The 23,976-nt window shown below is 35.8% G+C and overlaps 1 protein-coding gene across 4 annotated transcripts; it reads left to right on the top strand.

Moving 5' to 3' along the window:
- The first annotated feature begins 1,637 nt into the window (after window positions 1-1,637).
- UBA3 (ubiquitin like modifier activating enzyme 3) lies at window positions 1,638-22,159 on the top strand. Of its 4 annotated transcripts, none has more exons than XM_037019249.2 (18): window positions 1,638-1,712; window positions 1,896-1,937; window positions 3,674-3,794; window positions 5,093-5,173; window positions 8,345-8,427; window positions 10,989-11,069; window positions 14,333-14,376; window positions 14,708-14,772; window positions 15,073-15,228; window positions 16,046-16,148; window positions 16,287-16,400; window positions 19,414-19,467; window positions 20,042-20,078; window positions 20,164-20,245; window positions 20,592-20,692; window positions 20,801-20,864; window positions 20,954-21,008; window positions 21,339-22,159. In XM_037019249.2, the coding sequence occupies exons 1-18, from the start codon at window positions 1,693-1,695 to the stop codon at window positions 21,425-21,427; spliced, it is 1,392 nt and encodes a 463-aa protein (XP_036875144.1). In that variant the 5' UTR covers window positions 1,638-1,692; the 3' UTR covers window positions 21,428-22,159. The 4 variants fall into 4 exon arrangements, 3 of the variants coding, with proteins under 3 accessions (XP_036875144.1, XP_036875145.1, XP_036875143.1); XM_037019248.2 differs by having other exon boundaries at window positions 1,678-1,712; window positions 1,896-1,997; XM_037019250.2 differs by lacking the exon at window positions 1,896-1,937 and having other exon boundaries at window positions 1,646-1,712.
- The last annotated feature ends 1,817 nt before the right edge of the window (window positions 22,160-23,976 follow it).

Below are 23,976 nucleotides of genomic sequence, written 5' to 3'. Positions count from 1 at the left end.
TTCTATTTGAAATGAAATCTGTTGCAGGTTTCACTTGCACATCTCTTTTACTTTCATTACTGGGTATTTCTAATTGGTCGGTCTGACCAGTGGGAGTGCTGGCGGCATCTGTCAAAGTACCACCACAGTGAGTCAGCATGTTAGTCCCAGATGCAGGTGCAAGGCCAGGCGCCTTTGCAGACCTCTTCTTCACCCAGCAGCAGCCTGTCCCTACACCTCAGTTTTCTCGCTGTGAAATGGGTAGAATGCCTGTTGGTTTTCACCATCCGAGGAGGCTGTGATTGCTCACTGTCACTAATCAAAAGTTATGAAAGTAGCATTGCTGAGGGGCCAGCCCACATAAGCCTATTTTGAAAAGCAAGGATTTAACCTCAGCAATTTCCATATGTGGAGTAGTCTGGGCAAGAAAAGGTTTCTGCGTTGACATTGAGACATGTGACCTGGAAAAGTAGATAGTGTCTTCTGCTACAGACTGTGGACTGTGAACCCTATAACACCGTTTACTGACTCCTGGTCCTGACTTTCAACTCAGTGAATGCTATTGGAGTAAGCCTGACTGGGGGATAATAATAAAGGACAAAGAGGAGATGAAACATAATAATTTATTAACAGCTACTACATTTATGACCTATCAGGCTTAATGTACTCCATTTTAGTGGTTCTTAAGCTTTATTTTGCAGACTCATCCAGGGCTTTGACAATATGCATTTGTAACAAGTTCCCTGAGTGATGCTAGTAAGGCTGATCAGGGACTATGTTTTGAGAACTGCCGTGTATTTCATTTACTTCTCAAAAAGTTTTATGAGGTAAATATTTTACAAATGAAGACACAGAAGTGTGCAAGTGCCTAAAGTAGCTATTAAGTGGAAAGGTCAGGATTTAAACTGTTCTGACTCTAAATTTCAGTCTTGTCTCATTCCAAGAATGAAATATTTGTATACATATTTTGAGCATGGTTACATTTCTGTATCCAGTCATCCACACACACACACAGAACCACACACATCCATCTATTTATTTCTGACTCTGGAAGAAAATGGTCCAAAATTTTATCATAATTTATTTATGTCTATAGATGATGAAACTATGGATGTTCTAAGTTATTCTTTAATTTTTGTGTTTTTCTATGTGATTTTCTTCTAATATACATTTTTTCACCAGGAAAAAAAGCATCTTTCAGTTTAGTTCCAATACCACTGAATTTGTTATCTGACACTAAAATTTTTGTATTGACAGTCACAAAGGAAAACAATAACAATCTCCCCATCCAATCGCTACAAACTGATTCAGATAAATGATGTCCTTAAAGTGCATACCTTTATGCAAAGATGTTGGGACCGTGCTGAAAAGTAGAAAGTAACGGTTTGCCTCAGAGGGGATCTCTGGCATATTGGGGTTGCTGTTCCAAAGACTTTTTCCATAGAATACACCATTTTCTATGGTTATTTACGGACATAAAAATTGCATAAACATATAATGTATTACGTCTGTATTTTCACGCAGCATAACATTATACCCTATATAAAATTTACCTAAGTGTAGTTAATCGAGATTGTAATGACAAGGGCAGGCTGTAAAGCCCACGGGAGTCTCGCCCCGCCCCACCCCGCCGGTCCTGCCCCTCGCCCCGCCCTCTCCCTGCCCCCTCGCCCCGCCCGCAGTGGGGGCACCTGGGAAGAGGCGGAGAACAATATGGCGGATGGCGAGGAGCCGTAAGTAGTCGGTCCCCAGACGCGCCGGGCCGGGCTGGTGGTGGGAGCGCGCGGCCGTGGGCGGTCGCCGCCGCCACCTGAGGTCCCCCACTGCCTCCCGCCCCGTCCCTCGCCCCCCATCCCCTCGCGGTGCCCAATGTGTAGCGTGATGCTGACCCTTCTTTTATTCTCTCTTTCTTTTAGGGAGAAGAAAAGAAGGAGAATAGAGGAGCTGCTGGCTGAGAAGTTAGTGCTGCCGGGAGGCCGGGGCTCTCTCCGGGGACCCCCGCCTCCCCGACCCCAGGCGTAGGGGACCAGCCGCAGCGGGCCCGGGGGGCTGGGAGGGGGGCACCCGGAGCGCAGGCCGCGCGGCCTCATCCCCCGACCCCCGTGCCGCAGCCCCAGGGGCCCGGCGGGCCGCTCCCGGTCTCTCGGCGCGCGCCGGGCCCGCGGTCCACACGGCAGGTGGTGCTTGACCTGACGGTCTTGCCGAAGGACCCTGGCGCCCCCTCCTCCATTCCAAATTGTCAGAGCCGCGACCTTGTGAAAAGGGAATCCTACACACACGAAACGGACACTGGGCCGATTTTGGCCTTTCGGCATTAATTGTAAACTATTTATGAGAACTTTATCAGATACTGTACTAAGCACTTCAGTCATTTTTGCATTGGCTCTTAAAGGAGAGTGTTGACTCTGAAGAGCTTATTTACCTCATTATTACACACGCGATTTATCAGATGCTTAGTTTTGTGGGGTGACAGATTTAAAACAGTGTTTTCCGACCTGGCTAATGCCACATACTTTTTCCTCCTGTCTGCGAAGGAGGGGAAGACAGTTCTCAAGCAGTGGGTGTGGTGCGTTAGTAATTTCTCTGCCAATTCCCAGTAGCAGTGCTTTAGAGTCAGAGATCTCCCTCAGAAAGTTTAAATTGCAAGAGGACTGCAGTGACAAGCTTCATTTCACATTCCTTCCCATCTGATTTCCTTCCCTCTTTTGCTCAAAATAACAGTTAAAGTTTGAAAACTTAACTATATGCAAAGTAGTATGCTAAGGTCTCTGGATTATCTCTTAATCCTCAAACTGACTTTAGAAGTAGCCATATTCAACCTGCACATGAGGTTTATGACTATTGAGTAATCTGCTCAAGGTCCCAGTGTTAATTGTGGAAGCAACCCAGCTGTGACATCAAAAGCTTCCTTGTCTCTTTTGTGAAAAGTGGATGTTACTAATGTATCGGGAGGTAGAAATTGTGGAGTTAAAGGAAATTTGAAATTAAAAATAATCACAACCAAACATGAATCTTGAACTGAGTAGAAGTTGCATTTTTGTTAGAGGTATCCCTCCTTATTCAGTTGTGTAAACGATTTCTAAATGATAATTCCTATGTGTGGTTTTGTAACCTAAAACTTTGTTTAGTGGCAACAAAAACCACCTCACAGCATTAAGAGATTCTGTTTTTTGGAAATTGGGACCTCTCAGAGAAAATGTGTGAAAGTTCCTCTCATCAAAAATAATCTTTCACACCTTTCAATCTTGGACTCATGAGCTGTATTGAGATTTGAAACAGCCAGTTCTGAAAGTGGAGCTTTTTGTTTTTTTCTTCCTGTAACTGATATTTCCTGATCCAAGTGTGTTGATAGAACAGATGGGGAAGATTGCAGTGATATTTTGTAAATTCCAAATGTAGGAAACCCTCTTTCTAACCAATTGACCAGTATTTCCAAATTTTATCTTGAGTTGCTATAGGAACCCAGAAACATGTAGACTGACTGATTTCATCAAACACATGCAGTTTTTAACTTCAAACTATACAAGAGGCAAGAGAATGAAATTAAAAGCATAAGCATAATCACATTATGAATATTTCCCATTTTATTTGAGCATCTCGTGTGGTTACCTTTTCATTTGGGGAAACCATAATCGTTGTAGGGGTGGCTCTTTCATATTGATCTTTGCAGTTGAATTTACTGTGTTCTGTGCAGAATGGCTGTTGATGGTGGGTGTGGGGACACTGGAGACTGGGAAGGTCGCTGGAACCATGTAAAGAAGTTCCTCGAGCGATCTGGACCCTTCACACACCCTGATTTCGAACCAAGCACTGAAGTGAGAAACATTTATTTTTAAGTAACTCCTCTAATAGTTTTATGTTTCAAAAATAATAAAATTCTTCCTTTTTAATTTGCTCTTATAATAAAAATACTAATACAGCTGTGTAAGTTATCTTGAAATACTAAATTGATACTTGCAGTCGATTTTATTTGAATGACTAATATTTGAGCCATTTTTACATTTCTCATGTACTATGTTGAACTTTTTCAAGAGGAAAATAACTTCATAACCTCATTTAAAATTCTAAGTTATACTTCACTTAAAATTCTAGTTTGCAGTGACTTCTGAGAAACACTCCATTTTTAGCCTTGCTGTGAGAAATTAGTTTTGATAGGAATATAGATGTGCTTGTTTAAATTTTGAATTTTTGTTGAAATGAGCATCTTTACTTAGAATTGAATATAATTAATTGCATGTTAAAAATTATGTGACTGCTTTTTAATAGAGGAATAGAATTTTGGACTGGTAGTGTCTTACTTAACCATTCAATTAGATATGACCTCTTTTTTATTTCGAGTTAGTAAAAAGTACTCTTTGTAGTACATTTTTATATCCTTTTGTATTTGTAAAGAGATGTTTCAAAATAGAAATACTACTCCTAAAATTAAGGTGCAGACTCTTGGATTTGACTCAGTGTCTCATCTGGATAAATTTTCTCTCTTTTAATCTTGGACAGAATTGATAGTATTCTGTATTTCTTGTGCTTCTCAATATTTTTTTTTTTGGCTTGATTATTTAAGATACTTCTGTTTTGATTGTTTTAAATTGTATTTCTGCTCATATGCGTTTTTCTAAGAGTTTTATCTATTCTGTCATACCACGTTTTGTGAGTTTCACTCACTGTATTTGAAAGCAGCTATTGCTGTTTTTACCTTTTTTAAGACCTTTAACCATCTTGTGCGGGGCTTGCTTCTCTGTTCTAAAGATATTTACATTTTTCTGTCTTTAGGAAGTTAAATAACTGAATTTGATGATTTCTGTCCCCTTTCAAAGTTAAAAAAAATTAGTTAACTTTTAAGTAGGCATAGTTTTTCTTGTTAGAAATAGCCCTTTAATTCCATATAATAAAAGTGAATTTAAAAACACTAAAATTGACTCCCTGAAATCATTCAGGTTATAGAATTTCTGGTTCTATCTTGTTCCTAAATTTAAAATAATTTATTAAATACAGAATCTCTTATCCTCAATTTAATTTTTCATGGAAGCATCAGAAACTATGCCTTGTTGCTTTATTGATGGTTACTTATATTTTTTATCAACCATATTTTAATAAGCCTTTTCGTTCTTTACAGTCTCTCCAGTTTTTGTTAGATACATGTAAAGTTCTAGTGATTGGAGCTGGCGGCCTAGGATGTGAGCTCCTGAAAAATCTGGTAATATATACATATATGTGTGTGTGTGTGTCTGTGTATATATATATATATTAAATATGTATTTTTCTTCTTGGTGACAATTAAACCTTTTTCCTTTTCTGTCATATAAGGGAGTTTATTCATTATGATTGTTAACTTTTTCTCCTGAGCTTTTGTTTGTTAAAGTTAGCAGGTCAAATTCCAGACCATGATTAAAGTGAAGATGAACCTTTTAAATTCTGAAGTCCTCGACTATAAAGTCATTGGTGGACATTCTTCTGTTTTCTTCTCTGCTTTTTATCAAACAAATCTTTGTGCTTCCTCTTGTAAAGCACTCATTAATTTCATATTTTAATGTGAAATTTTGAAGAATTTATTATTTCATATGTTTCTCAGAACAGCCCAGTTAGGTGGATAGGACATTGTCTCATTTCTTATAGGGGGGATACTGAAGTTCAGAGAAGTTAGATGACTTGACCAAGTCTTTCTGAATTATAGTGATCATGCCTGGACTCTAATACAGGTCACTAATTCATAGTCAAGTGCTATGTTCACTGAACCATTAGGTCATTAGATGACCTAATTTGACAGTAATCTTTGATGCCCTTGTGGTAGAGACCCATAAAATTGGAGCTAAATGTTTTTGTTAGTTTTTACTGAGACTTAAGAGAGGGTGGGTTTAGTGAAGCTATTTCCATGTACTGGTTGAAATCCATAATTTGTTATTTAATTAGTTTCATTGATTTTTGATAATGAAGTAGTTTTTTTACAAGGCTATCAGTTTAACAAAAATGGGTAGGGAAAGAATTGATTCAGAGCTGTGGTATACTAGCCTTCTTATTGGTGTGTAGAAAGGTGGAAATGCTAGAGTGGACTCCTTTGAAAATGAGGCAGGTAAGGGCCGAATGAAGGGCCCAAAAAGTCGGCTATGGAGCTAAACTTTAAATATAAACAGCTACGTTAATTTTGCCAGGAAATGCTGAAGTCACTCCTAGTGAAACTGCAAAAACTTAAGAAGCTCTGTGGTACTCAGTGCTGTGCTGGGTTCTGTGGGTATTGTAGGTCATCACGGTACTATGCCCTTAATAAATTAGAAGTCTCGTTGAGGAGACACGTCTCACACAGAATAAAGAGCAGTATGTGTGACATGGGGAACCAAAACGATAGTACCTTATCAGACATAAATACTCTTGCAGTGCCAAAGAGTTCTACAGGAGAACGACTAAGGGGGATGGGCAGTGGTTTTCGTAGGCATTGTATGTAGAAATCCCCCAGTGCTTAGATTTGTCCATTTTGAAGTTGTTATTTGAAAACGTGATATATACTAATTTTACATGTCAAGTAATTGGAGATAAGATCTGAGGATCAGTCACTTAGCAGGTGCAAAAGCCGTGAAGTGGGAGCTTGACACGATCCAGGACAAGGAGATCATTATAGCTCAAGCAGAGATGGATAAGGGGAGCATTTTCCAAGAGGATATCAGAAAGGCGATGGAAGATGGAGGAGCTCGGAGTGATTGTCACAAAGGCTTTAGAGGCTCCTGTAAGACCTTTACCTTTTATTCCAAGTCAGGAAGTCACTGCAGGGAATTAAGTGGGTGAGTTCACTTGATCTGGCTTTTAACCTGGATCTCTGTGGTTGATGTACTGAGAAAGGAGCTGAGGAAGACCAGAGGAGGAAACTGAGAGGCTAGTTAGAAGGTTGTTGCAGTCATCTAGGCAGGAGATGACAATGACGTTGGAGGCGGTGGGAGGCAGTCAGATTCTGGATATGTTTTGAAGATGGAGCCAGCAGAATTTGCTAATGGATTGGTTGTAGGAGTCAAGGATGACACAACAAGGTTTTTGCTTAGCAACTGGAAAGAGAGAGATGGAGGTAGCATTTACTGAAACGAGGAGACTGGGAAAAGAACAGTTGGTGGTGTTGGTAAGCAAGGATGATTGAGTTTGGTGTTGGGAATTGTTCAGTTTGAGATGTCTGTCAGATCAGGCTTTGTCTAAGATTGGGAGCACCAGACCTAAGCCAGCACGAGGGCGCTCCAAATTCTGGCCAGTAAAGCAGGGGTGAAACTCCTTCCTGAGTGTGGTGGACCAGAAGCCAATTTTTAAAAAGTGTTCAAATTTCTCGTGAGTGTGATGACTAAGGTTAGAATATATTTTCAGGAGGAGGAATTGATCCACACCGTGCCAGATACTTCAGGTGGGTAAGGTCAGAGAAACTGGGAATGGTCACTGGAGAAGCTACATGGAGGCGCTGGTGACCCTGACAAGCGCTGTTTCCGTGGAGTGCTGACAGGGAAAGTTGGTTTAGAATAAGCACAAGACAGGACTTAGAGAAGGCAAATACAGACAGTTCTTTTGAGGATCTCTTGCCTTAAGGAGGGGTACAAAAATGGGGAAACTATTGACAGGGGCCTTAATTTGTTGACTTAAGTAAACTGACCAAGACCAGAAAAGCATAATTAATTACTGAAACTTACTTTTTCAGTCTTTGCTTCTGCTGGTAAATTTGAACAGTGGTTATACTGTTAGAATATATGGCATTATCACTGAAACACAAGTGTGGTGTTTTTTTTTTATTTTTATTTTTATTTTTTTTATTGCTTGTTCTTGATTTAGTACTTTAAAGATAATCCTTGTGTATGTGCAGTTTTTTTTTTTTATTGCTTGTTCTTGATTTAGTACTTTAAAGGTAATCCTTGTGTATGTGCAGTTTGAAGATAATCCTTGTGTATGTACATATACATGTGTATGTTTATAATATGTATCTTGTAATAATTGTTTCTGATTTGTGGCATGCTTAATGTTACGTAAACTAAGATAAAGCTTGTAGGACTTGCTTTTAACAATATTCTGAGAAACAATAACATATAGTTATTAAATAGTAAGAAAAGTAAAACAGTCTGGCAGCATCAGCAAAGCACCAAACATTACAAATGAGCTTATGGGATTCTAAACAACTGTAGAAATTTCAAGTTGCTCCCTTTTGGCTATAGACTGTTTAAAACTGAGTAACGGATTTTTGACCTTTACAAGAACCCTGAATTTTAACACCTTGTAAGGCTCTTTAATTATACAATTATGCAGAATTTATTATTGAGCATATGTAGACTTATGATGCCATTGAAAACAAGTCTTAAAATTTCACATGTAAGGAAACTTCTGCTTAATTGGATTTTTTTTATTCCCACAGGCATTGTCTGGTTTTAGACAAATTCATGTTATAGACATGGACACTATAGATGTTTCCAATCTAAATAGGCAGTTTTTATTTAGGTAAGTTTTAATATCTTAGTTTAAAATTTTGATAATCATTTGAACTTGAGTAAACTGCAGCTTAATAATTTTTAAAATCTACTGTGAGGATAACACTAATTTATTTAAGAAATAAATACCACTCCCTTTTTAGGTAAAATTTTGCAAGAAAGTTTTGGGTACTCTGGTGAAAGTAGTTTTCTGAGCAAAAATACGTTTTTTGATTTTTTTTTTTTAACGGAATTTCCAAAAGGCTTATGTGATTTTTGGGGTGACTGTGACCTGAAGACATGGAATGCTGCTCTTTTCCTTCAGTTTATCTCATAAGAGAACAGGAGCTATTAGGCCCTAGTAAGGTATACTAATGGGGACTTAGGAATCAAGATTTGAGTGGTGACTCTGGGGCAGTGAAGTTCTGACAGTTTGAGCTTATCATAGAAGGAGAAACAAAGTGAAGAATTAAGGAGAGAAAACAGAGCAATTGAAATGGAACAAAGAAGGATAATTACCTTAGACACACATGAAATACAGACAGCATCTAGGAATGGTTTCCTGGGAATGATGGTAAAGGCTGGAAGTAAGGCCATAGATGCGGATCTGAGGAAAGGGTCATCTGAAGTTTAGTATGAGCATTTAGGGGTTTGAGTGGCTTACATGAAAGTGTCTGGTTGCTTGTCAAAGAATCAGATATGGAAATATAAGGACTTTTTTTCTCTCTTTAGTAGATTAGAATACTGACAAAGTGCTCAAATAATCTTAAGTATGCAAGATAAGGTTAGGCTTGTAGAAAACATAAAATTAAGTTTTTGCCAGGCATATACCCTCTACTTTATCTTCACAGAAGATATTAAAGAGATTGAAGGATGGAGTAAATTAAGTCAAGTTAATTAAGTATTGTAATTACAGTGGAACTTTACATTTAACTTCTAAGCTTCTTTATTTTTTAACCCTTGAAAATTCCATTTTCTATGGAAAAGTTCATGGGTCCTTTGCAGTCTAACCAAACTGCACTGTGTGAATGCTTTAAAAAAAACAGCACTGAATTGACTGGTTATGGATAATAGGCCATGACGTTTCAATTAATTTGTGGCTAAAATAATGATTGAAGATCATAATGACAGTTAATATTTGTTCAGTGCTCAGGATATATTAAGAACTTTCTAACTCTTTATAGTACCTCATTTAATCTCAGAGCAACCCTCAGTGTAAGTACCTGTTTTCAGGGTTAAATGTTAGGCTGAGGTATCCTGGCAAGGGGACGTGTGTGAGACCATGTTATTCAAAGTGCAGTATTGTAGGTGAGACAATCTGATGAACAGTCTGATCCTGGAATGGTAAATTAGTCCCCACAGAAACCAACTGCAGGTTCTTTTATTTGGGGTCTACTGTGAAAGCACACACAATTCACAGCTTAAGAGAATCTTGAAAAGTCTTCTTTATCCCCTTTACATACCTAAAGAGCTCTGTCCAGAATAGTTGAGTGCGATGCTGAAATCTCATTCCTTGACTTATGCTAGAGCCTTTCCATTGCAAGTTAGGACAAAGAATAAAACTCTTATCAAAAGTATTGAATAAAAAAATCACACTGCTTTATTGGAGAAAAGAAAACTGAGCTGTTAAAATTTTTTCTTTAAAATTCCAATTTTAAAGGAAAATATTTCTCTTAAGCACACTGATTTTTTAAATTTTCATTTATTTAAAAATGTTTACTCTGTGCTTAGATATGAAGGAATACAAAGAGATAAGAATAAAGTCATTGTCTTCCAGGTGTTCGTAGTCCACTGGGTATGATAGACCTATGTATATAACCAAAAATATGTGTGAAAAAGGAGTAATGAAGCACTTACGAGGGAGCAATTTATTTCTGTGAGGAGAATGAGGAAATACTAGGACAGAAAATAGCCATTTGATATGAGAAAATTCAAGTCTTTTCCTATCTATAGCTATGGTGGTTATCTAAGAATGACTTTTTGAGGACTTCCATTTTTAACTTCTTAAAAATATTGGTAATATTTTACAATTTTAGATAATGCCTGTGAAATTATTCCTTCTTCAAAAACATGGTTACAGCTTCTTATGGAACACAAAATTTACTACTTAATCAATACATACGGGAAGAAGGGGATAAATGAAGGTTTTGTATCCCTAGAATGACTTGTGTATATTTCAGCTAAGGTCCTGGAAAAGATACTTGGAAAGCTCAGGTCTTGGATAACTTTTTACATTGGGAAGTGCTGCAATGACAAATCCCCAGGAAACATGCCATTATGCTTTACAGGGCCTGGGACCAGAGTGGGAACCAGGGGTGGGAGCAACACACTGTTCATATTTTCACTTAAGAAATAATTAGACTTGTAAATATTTAACATGCATCATGGGTTGATGCTAAATATTTAACATCATGGGTTGATATTTAGTGTTGAATGACTAAATTATTCATCAAAAATACTTAGGTAAAAATGTTCCTTCTAAATAACCTTTAAATAAACTCGCCATGGTTATTTTTATGTTTGAACATAAAGTATTGTAGGTCATCTACATTTATATCATGAATGATAATTTAAATGTAATTTTTCCTGTAGGCCTAAAGATGTTGGAAGACCTAAGGCTGAAGTTGCCGCAGAATTTCTAAATGACAGAGTTCCTGATTGCAATGTGGTTCCGTATCCTTTTGACAAAAAAGTTACTTTAAAGCTTTTATTTTTTTCTTTATTATAAAAGAGATGTTTACCACAGAAAGTACAGATAAGCAAAAAGAAAAATAAAGCAGCAGCAGCAGTAAGCTTTTTACTGAGGTATCTTCTGATAATATTTTGCTTTATGTTCCTTCCATTCTTTAAGGTTATGTAAATTTTTTTTGCCCTAATTTTAAAATTAATCTTATGTAGCCAGTTCTATTGTTGATTTTGTATTATTGCCCTTAATTTGAGTTTCAGTTGCATATCTGCACTACTAATTTGTAGGCTGGATCTAGTTAATCTTTGTGTCTCCTAATTGTAGCAAATAGATAGTTAACAAATTATAGCCAAATGAAAGGAGTGCCAGTAAGTTTATGCAAGGTAGTCTGTGTTCAAGAATTAGATGACTCAACATACTGAAGATATCCCATCTCCCCAAATTTGTATACAAGTTTAACACAATTGCTATCAGAATCCCTGCTAAATTTTTTGTTGATACAGGCAAGACTATTTTAAAGTTTATACAGATGGGCAGATGAACACCTAAAAAAATTCTGAGAAAGAATAAAGTGGGAGGAATCACTGTCTAATTTCAAGACTTAGTATGTAGCTACAATAATCAAGATTGTAGTGTTGCCAAAGAGACATAGATCAGTAGAACAGAATAGAGAAAACAGAAATAGCCACATACACGTGTGGCCAGTTGATATTTAACAGAGGTGCAAAAATAATTGAACAAAGTCTTCCACAAATTTTGGGGGAGCCATTGGATATCCATAATAAAAAAAATGAGCCTCAACCTAAACCTTAAAGTTACACAAGTTAACTTAAAATGTATTAAAGGTTTTAAGTGTAAAATGTAAAACTTTGGAAGGTAACTTCCAAAGGAGTCAAGAAAAAGTCCTCAGGATCTGGGCTTGGTGAAGAGTCCTTATAGACCACATCAAAAGCATGACCTGTAAAAGAAAAAAAATGATAAATTGAACTGCATCAAAATTACAAACTTTTGCTTTGTGAAGGGCCCTGTTAAGAGGGTGAGAATATTAGCTACATACTGGGAAATACTCATGAGGTAGGTATCTGACAAAGGACTCCTATCTAGATTATATAAAGAACTCTCAAAACTCAACAGTAACAAAACAATGCAATTAGAAGATGGGCAAAAAAATGTAGAGACATTTCACTAAAGATGGCAGAAAGCACATGAAATCTTTTGGAGAAATCCAAACTATGGTCACAATGAAATACTACTACACACTTAGAATAGCTAAAATGAAAAATAGTGACACTGTCAAATATTGGCAAAGATACAGAATAACTGGATCACTCATGCAATGCCGGTAGGAAATGTAAACTAGCATAGCCATCTGGAAAATAGGCTGTTCCTTAAAAATCTGAGCATGTTCTTTCCATATGACTCAACAGTTTCATTCCTGGGAATTTACCCCAGAGAAATCAATACTTATGTCTGCATAAAAACTTGTTCTTGAATGTTCATAGCAGTTTTATTTCCAGTGCCAAAAATGGCACAACCCAAACATCTGTCAATAGGTAAATTGTTAAACTGTGGTGCAGCCATACCGTAATAACCTGAGCAAAAAAAGGAACTCATGAAACATGCACCAGCTTGGATGGGTATCAAGGGCATTATGCTGCATGAAAAATGCCAATCTCAAAAGGTCTTATATTGTATGATTCTATTTATATAACATTCTTTAAATGACAGAATTACAGAGATGGGGAACAAGTTAGTGGTTGACTGTCAGGAATTCTTAGGCATGGTTGGGGAGATATATGTGAGGATAAAGGGGTAACAGGAGGAAAGTCTTTGGTGATGGAATAGTGTATCTTTATGGCGGTGGTTAAACAAATCTATACATGTACCTAAATGACAGGACTAATGCACACATTTCATCAATGTCACATTGGTGGATTTGATACTGTACAATAAATAAGATGTAACCATTGAGGGGAACTGGGTAAAGGACACACAGCATCTCTGCACTGTCTTTGCAACTTCCTGTGCATGTATATTTTTTGAAATAAAAAAAATCTTAATGCAAATATAGGTTCCTATAGAGAGAAAGAAAAATGAAAAGGAGTATATCCCCATTACTGAGATCTGTGAAACTTGAGTATTTTATAGAAATCCAGGAGATGGGTTCTTTCTTGGTCTGACTCCTGGGTCCCCTATTGTTGTTTCTCCAGTGTTTGCGCTGGGTCTCTTTTGATCTCCCTGTTCTAGCAGTAAGCATAAGCTATAGAATAGAGAGTGAGGGCTGGAGTTGAATATATTATGAATTGAAAAAAAAAATTGAATTGCATAGCTTTATGTAGGCCAGAACAAAAAATCCAAGGCAAGCATATTATATATTGTATTTCTTTTCTCCTCTCTGCTTTTTAAAAATATATAAATGGATTATTTGTTGTAAATTTAGATAAATAAGTTGATAATAAGTTATTAAACATAAAAAATTGCTCCTTCAGAAAAATTGTTTAAAAAAATTTCTTTCTGCACACACATGCTGCTAAAAATGTTAAGTGCTGTGACTGATTAACACCACAGCCAATTCTGAATGGGGTTCCCTTTACAGCCTACAGGCAGGGGAAGACTGCCATAGGGTTTAGTTGGGTAAAAAGAGATTTGAAAACTGAGTTAAATGAACAGAAATTAAAGTATTACTCCCCCAAAAAACATTAACCATAATCACCTGGAAAAGCTATTGCAACCATCTGTGTTGCTTTTGTTAATTAGCTTTGCAGTAACTTTTTTTTCAATGAAGTATATTTGACATGCAACATTGCATAAATTTAAGGTGTACTATTCTCAACTTGTGCAGTAAGTCTTAAGAGTCACCTAGCTAAATGGGAACTTTAATATGCTTGTTCCATTCTCTTAAAAGGTTTATTGCCCTTTGCTTGGTGCGGATGGTTGAGGACCAAGCAAAGACACATTCTGCTTTCCCAGCGTTTATGGTTTTATATAAAAACTGAAGCAGAGTAGAAAGCATAACAGACATAAATATGATCTGTGGGTTCAGGGATGAGAGAAACTAAGTGGTTAGGGGAGGAGTGTTTAGAAAGGTTTTGTCAGAAGTAGGGTTGTGTTCATTTTGTCAGATTCCTTGAATTCCACTGTTGAGAACATTGATGGTATTTTAAATATTATGATTTCTACCTTATGGCATTGTTAAATTCATTTTGCAAATTAAAAATTAAGCAGCTTAAGTTCCTTTACTTACATTTAGACATTTCAACAAGATTCAGGATTTTAATGATACTTTCTATCGACGTAAGTTGTCTTCTTGAAATTAAATCCTCACTAAATTCTGTATTTTACTTGCTGACTAGCTATTTGGAAGGCTGTTTGTTCATTTGCTTTTATCTCTTCCTTGTGGCTTTACAGTAACGTGATTGAAAAGAGAATGCCATTGTTTGAATTCTTAGTTGACATCATTAGCTGCATTTTTATATGCTGCTGTGTAAGGATAGCTCAAAGGTTATATCTGTGTGTGTCTATGTATTGCAGTAAAACGTGGGTATCTTTTTTGCTCTTTTGTAGAAAGTGAATTATTTTGTGATGGTATTTCTAAAAACTAAACTTGCATTTTTTTTTCTTGTAGAATTTCATATAATTGTATGTGGACTAGACTCTATCATAGCCAGAAGATGGATAAATGGCATGCTGGTAAGGACTTCAGTGTTGTTATGGGCCTCTGAAGTTCTTGCTGCTGCTCTTAACATACAGTAAAATAGAATTCCATATCATATTTTTGAAAAAATCAAGTTAATTTTTCATTTAAATAGATATACTTCATTATTTATTTCCAGTCAATAATTTTAGGTGGGATATTAATTGCTAATATTGTAATCCCTTGATTTGATATATTAGTATTCAGTCGTGTGATTAACTTGTAGAATTATTTGACAGCATGCTCCTCTTGGAATTACTCCCTCTCCTTTTAAAATCCTCCACTAATTTTCCTAGATATCTCTTCTGAATTATGAAGATGGCGTATTAGATCCAAGCTCCATTGTCCCTTTGATAGATGGAGGGACAGAAGGTTTTAAAGGAAATGCTCGGGTGATTCTGCCTGGAATGACTGCTTGTATTGAGTGCACACTGGAACTGTATCCACCACAGGTAATCAAATAATGTATGCATTTGTCCTGTAGGATCTTGGAGTAAGCTTAGCATTGAATTACTATGTCTAGTCAGTATTTTGGATTTTTAATTAGGAGTAACTATCTTCTAGAAATTATGCTAAGAAGAAGGATCATAAATATGAGGAAAGATAGAGATGGAATATCATAATATTGATAACTTCTGTTCTCATCATTTATTTGTATTAATTTTTTTTTCTTTGGAGGGTAGGGGGTTAAGGATTAATTACAAAGTTATCTACTGGGATGGAGCTATTATCTTTTTTCTTTCTGCTAGTGATTGTTTTAGGGAAATAAAGATACCAGGGGTGAGAAGGCTCCTTCCAAAGATGGTTCTCTTTAATGTACCTACATCCTTTAACAGGCAGTTGGAATTTTGCTTTATAAATATAAGTAACTTTATGAGTATTTACTTGGAATAGATTTAACTCGGTGAATTTTTTTTTTTTTTGCTATTGTTCTGGTTTGTTTTATACCTTCAAATTTAAATACCAGGTCAACAACAAAATGTCATATTTAGGAATTTATTCTGCACTTTTCTTCTCATGGTCTAAAAAGTAAATTTATATACAGTATAAATGTAGGGAAAACCTATTTTTATAGGTAGATCAACCTGAGGTGACTCAGGTGTTCTCTGTTAGTTTTGTGTTATTTATAGTTTAAAATGTTTTGTTTCTGTAAGTGAAGGCTAAGATGAATTGTAAGAAACTGTTACAAACTATATCATACCTAGAAACTTCATCTTTAAATATTTGATAGTTTAAAATCCATTTAAAAAAGGCAAATTCTGGTTTTAGGTTAATTTTCCCATGTGCACCATTGCATCTATGCCCAGGCTACCAGAACACTGTATTGAGTATGTAAGGATATTGCAGTGGCCTAAGGAACAGCCTTTTGGAGGTAATAAACCTAATTTCATAATCCAGAATTACATAAAATATGTATTCACTTATATTATTTATTTGGGTAATTACTTTAAAAGAAGTTAATTTATGTTTGCATGTTTCTGCCTTCCTCTCCTTTTTTTCCCTCTAACAGAAGGCATTCCATTAGATGGAGATGATCCTGATCATATTCAATGGATTTTCCAAAAATCCCTAGAGCGAGCATCACAATATAATATTAGGGGTGTTACGTATAGACTCACTCAAGGTAAGTTAGTCAACTGCCACGAGTTATGATCATGGGAGATTCTTTTCTTCGGCTGGGGATGCTTTGAAGGATATAATGGATAAGTGATTTTGGATTGCACCATCCATTTGGGGTTCAGTAAAGGTACCATGGAAATAGTTTCCAGGTGCCCCAAATTTGATAAGAGGAAACTGAGTTCAACAGAATCCAAACTACTTGTTAGCTAGGAGGAACTTACTATAAATCATTGAATCTTATTTACTTAGCATTGGAAGAGGCCTCAAGTTTTACAAGTCGAGCCATTCATTTTCTCTTTTCACTCAAGGTGAATTTATCACCTCCTGGGACAATTTCTTTCACACTTGGATTAAGATGATTATTCTGTATATTGAGCAGAAATCTCTTTAGTTTGGTTTGAGTATTGTCCCAGGGTGTGCCATGTAAAATCTAACTACCTTTTAATAGTCCTTAACATGTGGAGAGCAGTGATTACATTCTCTCCTCGTTTTTATCACTGCCATCAACCTTCCTAGTTCCTTTAAACCGTTGACTTGTTTGCATGACTTTAAGTTCCCACCATGTTGTTTTCTAACCATATTCCAGTTATCCACACTTCTCAACTGCCTAGGCTAGAATGCAGCATTCAAGGATTTGTCTTAAAACAGCTTATAATAAACATGATAATTGTTGCAAGTTAGAGTGGAGTAGGGGTGTTTGTTTTGTTTTGTCTGCTTGTTTACATTGCTACCATACTTTTGATTCTTTGAAGTTACTGTCCACTAAAATACTCTACTGAAGCCTGGGTATACTGTTATTCGCGTTGTCCTGCAGAGCCAAGCTGGTCATAATAACTAAATGAGCCCGACATGACTTGCCTTCGTGAACAGTTGTAGTGCTCAATCTTAGTGATTAGTGTTTCCTAATCTAGGTACTCACAGTTCATCCTTTCTAGAATTTTGTCCAAGATCATCACCAAATTCACCACAAAGAGTACTGTCTTCTTTTTGAAAATCTGCCATTTCTCTTCTGTGATTATTTCCTTATATTTATGGATGTTCTAAAAATGTCATTTGAAAATTCCATTCTTACACACCCCTTACTGCCTGTGCTCCACCTATTCTGACCTGATTTGTGTTCCATGAACACACCAAATTATTCCCACATTAGAGCTTTAATATTCTGATCCTTATACCTGGAATGCTCCTCTTGGATCCCCTGAAAGCTGACTGGTTATCCCTCAAGTATCAATTTAACCAGTTTTCCTGATCATTCAGTTGAAAATGACCTCTGAGCCATTCACTATTGTACTGTTTCATAATTGCTCAGAAATAATGCTAGCCTCGTTTTTCTGTGCAAAGAATGTTTCATACTTAACACTCTTACGTCCTTGCTCTGAGCCTCTCCCCTTGCTGTTTACAGAAATGCTCTTTCCCCAACTGTGTGTTTCTCATGCATTAGGTTTCTGCTCAAGTTATCACCTCCCTAGGGGGGTCTTTTCTGACCATCCAGTCTATTGGGTTGCCTCTACCACTGTCAACTCTTAACACATACCTTGCTTTACTTTCTTCATAGAACTCTTCAATATCTGGAATTTTCTTCTGTCTTTACTAACATGTTATCTCCCCTACCAAAATTGGAAGCAAGGTAATTTTTTCTCACCGCTACTCTGCACAGCACTTAGAACAGTGTGTGGCATAAAGTGCCCATTTGGTAATTGTTTGAAATAATAAATGAATTCAGTTTGTCCTGATGAGGAACTACAAATTAATTTCAATATGTAGTCTCATTCAGTCTTCCATACCTTTTAGCAGGCTTGGTGTGTACTCTTCAGCCTTGAGAAGGAGTCCAGAAGCAAAATTGGAAGTGAAGTCTAGCTTTTTTCAGGGAGATGGGGAAAGTCCTTATCATCTCAGCAATCTCCTTATGGGGCACTGTGTCTTCTTATACTCCTCTCTGCCTGCCTGTTCGTCTTTTGAGGACATCCTGCTGTACGTGGTTCCATGGAGTGCTTCCAGTTTAACCATCATGACATGAGTCCCTCCCGATTTCCCCTTCTCTGAGATTATATGTAATCATATGGTCAGAATCAACTTCTTAAAAAACTTGCCAAACTTCTTAACTGTCTTTCTTTCATGTCTTCTTAGATATTTACCTTTTTTTCTGAAGTTTTTGAAACCTGCCTACACCTGAAGTTTTGGGAACATATCTTTCAGTGATCCCTCACACTCCAAGATAACATGGCCACTTTTCTCTAAAGTTTTTTGTGTTTTAAAAAGAAAAATTCAGATAAGATTTTATGGAATATTTGTATTTACAAAAAAACGGTTTAAGGTGGGGCTTTGTTCATTCCTAATCCATGAGTGCTGGTATGAAAAAACTAGGGTAGAAATGGAGAACTGTATTTAATATTTTACGTAGTCCAAGTTGTGGAGTGAAGCAGAGATGATCAGGAGCAATTTTTAGTTGTAAATTTTTGTGAATCAGATGGTGAAACTATTATATGAGTAAAAATGAGGTAACTATTAACTGTTCATACTTAAACCTTATAGAGTGTAGCATATATAATGTATCAGTTAAGATCATGCAGTTTGGAACAGATTTGGGTTCATAATACCACCCCTATCACTTACTGTATATATCTCTATATAGGTGTATAGCTGTGAATGCTACTTTTCATTTTCCTTTAAAATCAGAGTAAAAGCTAACATAAGGGTATTATGAAAACTCTTATTTAATCTTCATACTAATAACACAGTAAACACTAATTGTTAGCTATTATTGTCTTACCTTTATATGAAACTTAGTAAAGAGTTTTCTGTGCTACTGTAACTTGTTCAAGGTTTTGAATGTGCTACAAAATGATGGGAATATGAAAGATTATTTCATGGTTAGAGTTAAGCCTGTTTTCTGACTTGAAAGCCTGAAAAATCAAGTTGTGGAAAATGGTATTAAATAATCATACTGCTTAATTTTAGATAACTATTCTATTTTTTTTAAAGAAATGATCATATTTTAATAAAAGTTATTTTTTCAGGGGTTGTAAAACGAATCATTCCTGCAGTAGCTTCTACAAATGCAGTCATTGCAGGTGAGAAAAACAATACTGCTTCATTCTGTTTTCTTTCCTTCAGAGTTTGATTCAATATCTAAACTGACTTTGCTGCAGCTCTTGATGGCAGAAAACTCATGTTCTAGGAATTTAATACCTTCCTCAGTGGGTGGTGTAATTAAGCTGTCCACAAAGAACAGGCTATTGGATCTTGTATATATTTTGTTGTAGATTCTGTCATAAACTGTGCAGTAAACATTTTATTACCATTTTTTAAAATCAGTACAATAGGCTGCTCACTAATCTGAAGAGGAAGTAAAACGTAACATTACTCTATCACTTGGATTATACAAAACAAATACAAGATTTGTTATTTTCTGTCTTTTAAAATGACTATATTATCTATGTATTTTTCTTTTAAAAATATAAAAATTTTTTATGATTTATATTATTTATTTCATAATTGCAGGTTTGTTTTTATCTGTTGTATATATATTTTTAAATCAATATAGCCTTGTATTTTTACCTCTTCTGTTTTATAACTGACTTTTAAAAATCTTCTAATCTTAAATGTCTAATTTTCATTTAGTTAAAGCACCTTTTCTTTTTTCAGCCGTGTGTGCCACTGAGGTTTTTAAAATAGCCACAAGGTAATGGGTTTCATTTTTAATATGTATATGAATTTATGTTTTGACCTGGATCAACTATATAAAGATGAATGTTTTTTCATTACAGTGCATATATTCCCCTTAATAATTACTTGGTATTCAATGATGTAGATGGACTGTACACATACACGTTTGAAGCAGAGAGAAAGGTTGGTAGTATTATACTAACGGAAACTTTTTGATCATGCATACTTTGATTTTCAGATCTTGAGTGGTTAAAAATATGAACAAAATTGCCAACACACTAAGTGTTTTTAATGTTCAGAACCACCCTACTTGCTATATACATCTTTTGTAGTTATAACCTGAAATAAATACTATGGAGCAAAAAATTTAGGAAAAGTGGTCTGTTTTGAAAAGTAGGTTTTAAAACATAAAAATGTGTTCATAGGGAATATGCATGACTGTAAAACGACTTGATTTTCATTTCATTGTTATAAAGAAATTAGTATTGCTGTGTGCAGCACTGTGATTTGTTGTGTCTTGTATGTGTAGGAAAACTGCCCAGCTTGTAGCCAGCTTCCTCAAAATATTCAGTTTTCTCCATCAGCTAAATTGCAGGAGGTTTTGGATTATCTAACCAATAGTGCTTCTCTGTAAGTGTTCTGTTGTAGAAATAATTTTTGTGATTTTTAAAACTTTAAAAACTAGAATTATTTTTTAAAAAGTGATCTTTGATTTTTCTTTGTCATAATTATATTTAGGCAGATGAAATCTCCAGCTATCACAGCAACGTTAGAGGGAAAAAATAGAACACTTTACTTACAGGTGATCAGTGTTCAGTGTCCATTTTCTTTGAAAAATCTATTACAATTTTTATTTAATGTGCTTTATATTAAAATAATTTTGTTTTCTAGTCAGTAACCTCTATTGAAGAACGAACAAGGCCAAATCTCTCCAAGACATTGAAAGGTATTTTAAATGAGTATATTTAGTAATCAGTTTATTATTTTTTTTTCGGTAAAAGTAATAAATGTTTATTCTAGATTTCCTCTTAATGCCTTTAAATAATGATATTGTCATAATAATATATCCTTAGAAATAATAATAGAATTAATTGCTCTTTCAGCAGAACATTAAGAAAATCTCAAAAGGAATAAGTAACATTGCCTTGGTTAAATAGAACTGCATTTTGATGTTTATCTAGACCATAATACTCTGTGGTTTGTATAGAAAGTATGTATTCTTATCCCTTCTGTACAGTTTTTTTGCTTTGGTTAATTGTGCTTTTTTTCATCTTAGAGTTGGGACTTGTTGATGGGCAAGAACTGGCAGTTGCTGATGTGACCACACCACAGACTGTACTGTTCAAACTTCATTTTACTTCTTAAGGAAAAGAAATCTGCACATAATAGAAAACTCATGGAAATACTATACTTCGTGGAAGTTAAGAAATCCAATCGATGTCCTTTTTAGCATTAGTGTTGCTGGAATTTGACTTTTTCTTAAATACAATGAGCCACTCTTTTTTAGCTTTATAACTTTTCCTTGAAGACAGAATTCTGGGGCTGGTGCTTGTAAGCATTTTCATTAATGGCATGGGAAATGATGCCTGGAGAGAGAGCTTATGAGCAAGTACACTGCATCTTTTATAGGAGGGAGCAAACATCCTTTTGTGTGTGGTCAAAATTTTGTTAAATATGGTCAAAGAATGCATTCCTTGGTTTTCACTTGAGCACCCACATATACAAAACATGTCCTCTTAAAAAAAATAAGAAAATTAAGTTTTAAATTACATTAAATATTACAACCTACATCTAGAGCATAGGACATAGCTTGACATTGAACATAACCTACTTCTCGTTTTAATATTCATTTAATTGTGGCTGTCCAAATAATATTAATTATTGCAAAGGTTACCTGGTCCATAATAATTTGTAAAAGGTGTAATAGCTGAATACCTGTGCATGGAAATGGGAACTATTTTCATGTGTTTACTTGCAGTGCCATAGAGGCCAATATGCACATTACAGCCAAAACATGGATGTTTAAAAGAATTTAATGTTTAAACAGTTATCACTGATGCTTTCACACTATTTATTAATAAAATCATATATTGTCTACTTCTCTCACTGAAAATGTATATTAAGGATAGTAAGTAGTTCTGTAGTAGGAATAATTTTTAAACATACAGCAGAATTACTAATCCAAAAATATTTACAGCACCTAAATTAATACTTTTGCCACAACAAATATCTACTGACTTGATTTAATTTAATTTAATACTGATTTATTAATTACCTAATAGTGTAATGAAATGGAATAACTATATTTTCATATTAACTACTAATTATTATTAATAACTACATTTTATATTAAGGTCTCTTAAAATGCCTTTTTCTCCCTATAAAAGACCAAAGCAAAAAGTAAAATGAAGCATTAAGTACTGAAAAACAAGTTTCCTAGCTCAGTGGGAACACACAGCATATGTTCTCACTCTGATTTTGACTTAGCAGCTCTCTGAATGACAGCGTTGTGATTACATTTCACTGGGTTAAATTTTTCATTTATTATTCTTTTAACTCCTTATTGACATTTCATTATAGAATCATGTGGGATAAATTTGTTTTACTTTTTAAAAGCTAGAGTCAGTTTAAATTTTTGAACATAAAGGAAATAGTGTTTTGTACCACCTTAATACAGGTGCTGTAATAATTCTCAAAGTAGCTTTGTGAGAAGGTGAGAATATCTCCATTTGAGAGCTGAACGGTTTTAGAAAATCTTAAGTCATTTACCCAGAGCTGTACAACTAGAAGTCTTGGAACAGGGATTGCAACCTCAGTCTGTCCCAAACTTCTTTCTCAGGCTACTTATCTAATTTGAAGTTATCTGAGTTATTTGGTACTACTTGTACTTGTATAGATTACTAAATTGTCAGAGTTTCAACATGCAAAATTTTGCTGAAGTTATATAAAATTATTGGACAACTTCTCAAGGGCAGAGTTTAATTATTTTTTTCTAAAAAAGAAAAACAGTTCCTTCATGGTATATTTCCTTGCAGTAAAATAAAATACTCAAACACAAGGGGCTTAGCAGATAAGGTAGAAATAACCACATCAGGGAGTTGTAATTAGAGGATCTAAAAAGATTAATGGAATCTGTGGATTGAAAATTGTCAAAAGGGGCAACCACTCCAGCTGACTGTTCCCTGTTGGTATCTTTATTTTTCAAAGTCAGCTGGAAATCTGGATTTTTGTATGAAATTTGGTTTTTAGTTGTTGACAAAATTTTGAGTTTACTGAAGTCAAATCAAATTTAGCGGCTAGATTAGGAAGGCCACCAATTTGATTTCTTCATACAGCCAAATGTTTGAAGAGCGCATGCCGAAAAGCCGCATATTAAATAGGGTTGGTACACATTGATTCAGAGTAACAGTTTTGGTGCTTCTCGGGGTTTGACTGACTCTAGAGGGGACCCGTCTGTGAGTGGGAGATTATGCCTTCCAGGCGCTTGTTCTGACCTGTAACTCAGGGAAGACGCCTTCCATCAAGTGGGCTGGATCAAGTCTTTTACACCTTGTCTGGTATTCTTAGGCAGATACAAACCCAGCGTTCCGACTTAAGTCTCAAATTACCGCAGAACTGGTTAAATATTTGAGAAACGCTAAGAGAAATGCAAGATCCAAGCTTCACTTTGAATTACTGTTGGCAAGGCTCCAGCTCTTATACGTGAGCTATTTCCTAGAAGGGAACGCACACAGAACGAACTCGTTCCTCCGGAGGAATCCGTCTCTGTAGGCGGCTGGTTTCGCCGGTGGCTGAGAGGTCCCGCACTACATCGGGAATCGTGTCAATAGGAAAGGTTCCGCGTTCCTCGGTAACTAATGGCAATCCTGGGCTCCCGGATGTGACGCCAACGTTCCCCTCCTGTTCTTCCGTCT

The sequence above is a fragment of the Manis javanica genome, chromosome 3 (assembly GCF_040802235.1).
Source record: "Manis javanica isolate MJ-LG chromosome 3, MJ_LKY, whole genome shotgun sequence".
Lineage (NCBI taxonomy): Eukaryota > Metazoa > Chordata > Mammalia > Pholidota > Manidae > Manis > Manis javanica.
Note: the sequence above shows the minus strand (reverse complement) of the source record. Positions and strands in the feature narration are given on the sequence as shown.